Genomic DNA, 2,827 nt, shown 5'->3' on the forward strand with positions numbered 1-2,827 from the left:
TCGTCCGTGGAGTTAGTTTGGAGAGTCCCCGAGGATGGAGCAGCAACTGGTCCTGGCTTTGTCTCTGTTTCTGGTGTCGGTCTGCACCGCGAGAGCTTGGCCTGCTCCGGACTTTTGCCATGGGAAACAATGTCCCGAATACAAGCTGGTCAAGAAAGCCGAGGTAGGTGCCATGGCAGTTTTCGCACACATTGGTCTGCTTTCTCTCAGTAGTGTAAGTAGAAAAACAGCTTGCTTGTTTGTGATTTCTGCAGGGCTTTGAGGAGCGTTTGTATGATGCGTCTGAATGGATTACAACCAAGGTAGAAGGCACTGAGAGCAGTGATCTGATGGATGCCAACTCAAGGCTGAAGGCATACTGTAAAAGACTGAACGATGCCGGTATGTCAAGATCTCTAACCACAAGTTTCACTCATACAGTAGTTTGATTTTATGATGTTAAAAGCTCAATTGAATAGTATAGCAGTACAATTTATATGCTTTAATTGATTAAACAGTATCATTACATTTAGGGAAGTCATTAGAGAGTAGCCGTATTATAATGTTCATCAACAAAGCAAAAGGTATAAAAATAATTGCAGGGTGATTCACTACGTACTGTATGAGGATACACCCTATGCAATTAACAGTGAGAACAAAACAATTGTTTGTGTTTTCACTTGTTCCTGCAACTCAAGTGTCGCTAACCAGGCCAAGAGCTCATCAAAGGTCAATTTTGTAAGAAAGTTGATTTTGGAGTTTCATTTCCAGCTCTTCAAATGTTGATACTCTGGGATTGAAGGACGGGTAAGTTGCCAAATCAAAGCCTCAGTGTATGATACGTGGGGAAAACCAAAGCGTCAGTAGTTGACGAGTTGGGAATGAGACTCTTAATGTAACTTGAATAGAAAAGGAAGTGGTCTGTTATCTGACAAAATGACAGAGATTGAATCACAATCTCAGAAGTTTTTCCTCGGTTCAACATTTGAATCCTAGAAATGTTTGAACTTGTACCGACCCAACTTTTTTGTAACTGTTGACAAGATGACCAACCCCTGTCTGGTTTCTTAAGAAACTTGCCTGCATTCCTGTAGTGCCGTACAGTTTCGCATATAGATTTCACATGATTTTGCCCCATATTTTGTCTCCTCCAGGTTATAACTTCCCTTATGACACTTGGCCGCTGCTGATCACCCTCAAGGAAGGAAAGGATTATTGGTTGTCCTGGTTTGTTCCTCCTGGCACAACGACACTTCCTCCGGAGAGCAACTCGACTGTCATATTAGAAAGCAGACCTGAATCCACCGTCTACGTCAGGTGAGCGGCGACGATTCCCATCTTTCAGTTCATTCTCACACTGCATATTATTTTACTGTCATTAAACACATCCTAATCAGAGGTCGGAGGCATTCACTGAAATCACTGTAACTTTTGCGAGCTGGTGCCCTTTTTATTGCCTGTTAAACAAAAGGAGAGACAGAAAATGCATATAAATGCAACAAATAAGCAATGAAACCTTACATGTGACAGGGAAGTGACGTTTTACAAAGTTTTTTGATGTAATCTAAATCTGTTTCATCCCGTCATTGTTTCCCCATCATGTTAAAGGGTCTTCGGAGGTACTCCGAGCATCAAGAAAGGTGAAGCAAACGCCAGCGAACTCTGCAAATCCTTGGAGAAAGACTGCACTGGTACCACTTACTCTGGGGCTGGCTACGACTCCTTTTTCTCTCTAAGTCACCACAATGAGATATGGATCTATGCTTCTGACATCAACAAATCCGAGACACCCTAGCAAACTGCACCTGGTTGCAGTCCTGCGTCAATGAAAATGCTCAATGTAGTCAGACTCGCTCAGATGCCTCTGTTGCGTGCTTGACACTGGAATGTTGTGCTGGTTACCTGCGGCTCTTCTATCAATAATGGCATGTCTTCCGTCTCGTAAATCTTCCTGTTCCAAACATATCCACTTTAAATAAACACGAAATACACAGCCGTCCTTGGTTAAGTCATTAAACTGTGTCATCCTTGTTTGCATGTGTGGTTAATGCCACGTTCCCTTCTATCTCTCTGTTGAACAGAACTCTTACTACAGAAGTATGTGCTACCTAACTGAATGGTGACACGGACATTTCTCCACTCACACCAAAAAAAGTGCTGAAAATTCACATCCTCCTCACTGATTAGACTTGTTTGTACAAAAGAATGAAGTTTCCTTTTCATCGTGTGTGTCCTAAAGCACAAGAGCTCCGGAAAGAAGGTAGTTGGTTGTGAATGCTGGAGGCAAATGTTCTACGGACAGAACTCCGTCGCTCTTTTTAAATACTCAGTCCTCCCATGTTTTTCAGTGTAGAGTCGTCGTTCAAAAATCCCACATTTACACACTTTTCAAGCACTTCCAACTCTTAACCACTCATTTATATATTGAACCATAACCATCTCTCCCTCCCTCCCATTTGTTTGTTTATCTCTCTCTCTCTCTCTCTCTCTCGCTCGACTCGCCGATCAGAGATACTCTCGCTCTCTCGACCTCCTCCTCTCTCCTCTCTCTCTCTCTCCTCTTCTCTCCTCTCTCTCTTCTCTATCTCTCCTCTCCTCTCTCTCTCTCTCTCTCTCTCTCTCTCTCTCTCTCCCTCTCCCCCTCTCCCTCATGTGAAGTGTGAGTCAATGAACAGGGGGTAAACCAAAATAAACAGGGAAACTGTCGTTTCTCCTTTCTTCCCCTCCTCCCTCCCTCCCTCTCTCTCTCTCTCTCTCTCCTTCCCGTCCTCTTTCAGGTGAATTGTGAGTCCATGAACATGGTGGGAACCATGAAAAAAAAAAGAAGGAAACTGTTCAAAAGAAAAAT

At 43.3% G+C, this 2,827-nt stretch overlaps 1 protein-coding gene across 1 annotated transcript; it reads left to right on the plus strand.

Annotated features, from left to right (window-relative positions):
* On the plus strand, positions 1-1,991 carry soul2 (heme-binding protein soul2). The gene is made up of 4 exons (XM_030441116.1): positions 1-163; positions 255-381; positions 1,134-1,296; positions 1,588-1,991. Exons 1-4 carry the CDS (start codon positions 35-37, stop codon positions 1,772-1,774), a joined length of 606 nt encoding a protein of 201 aa, XP_030296976.1. The 5' UTR covers positions 1-34; the 3' UTR covers positions 1,775-1,991.
* Positions 1,992-2,827: the final 836 nt, after the last annotated feature.

This window comes from Sparus aurata, chromosome 15, assembly GCF_900880675.1.
Source record: "Sparus aurata chromosome 15, fSpaAur1.1, whole genome shotgun sequence".
Lineage (NCBI taxonomy): Eukaryota > Metazoa > Chordata > Actinopteri > Spariformes > Sparidae > Sparus > Sparus aurata.

Excerpts from the sequence above, each read along its gene's own strand:
- soul2 (XM_030441116.1), top strand. The coding sequence starts at position 35 with ATGGAGCAGCAACTGGTCCTGGCTTTGTCTCTGTTTCTGGTGTCGGTC. Across the intron at positions 164-254 it reads AGCTGGTCAAGAAAGCCGAG|GGCTTTGAGGAGCGTTTGTA; the intron begins GTAGGTGCCATG and ends TGATTTCTGCAG. Across the intron at positions 382-1,133 it reads TAAAAGACTGAACGATGCCG|GTTATAACTTCCCTTATGAC; the intron begins GTATGTCAAGAT and ends TGTCTCCTCCAG.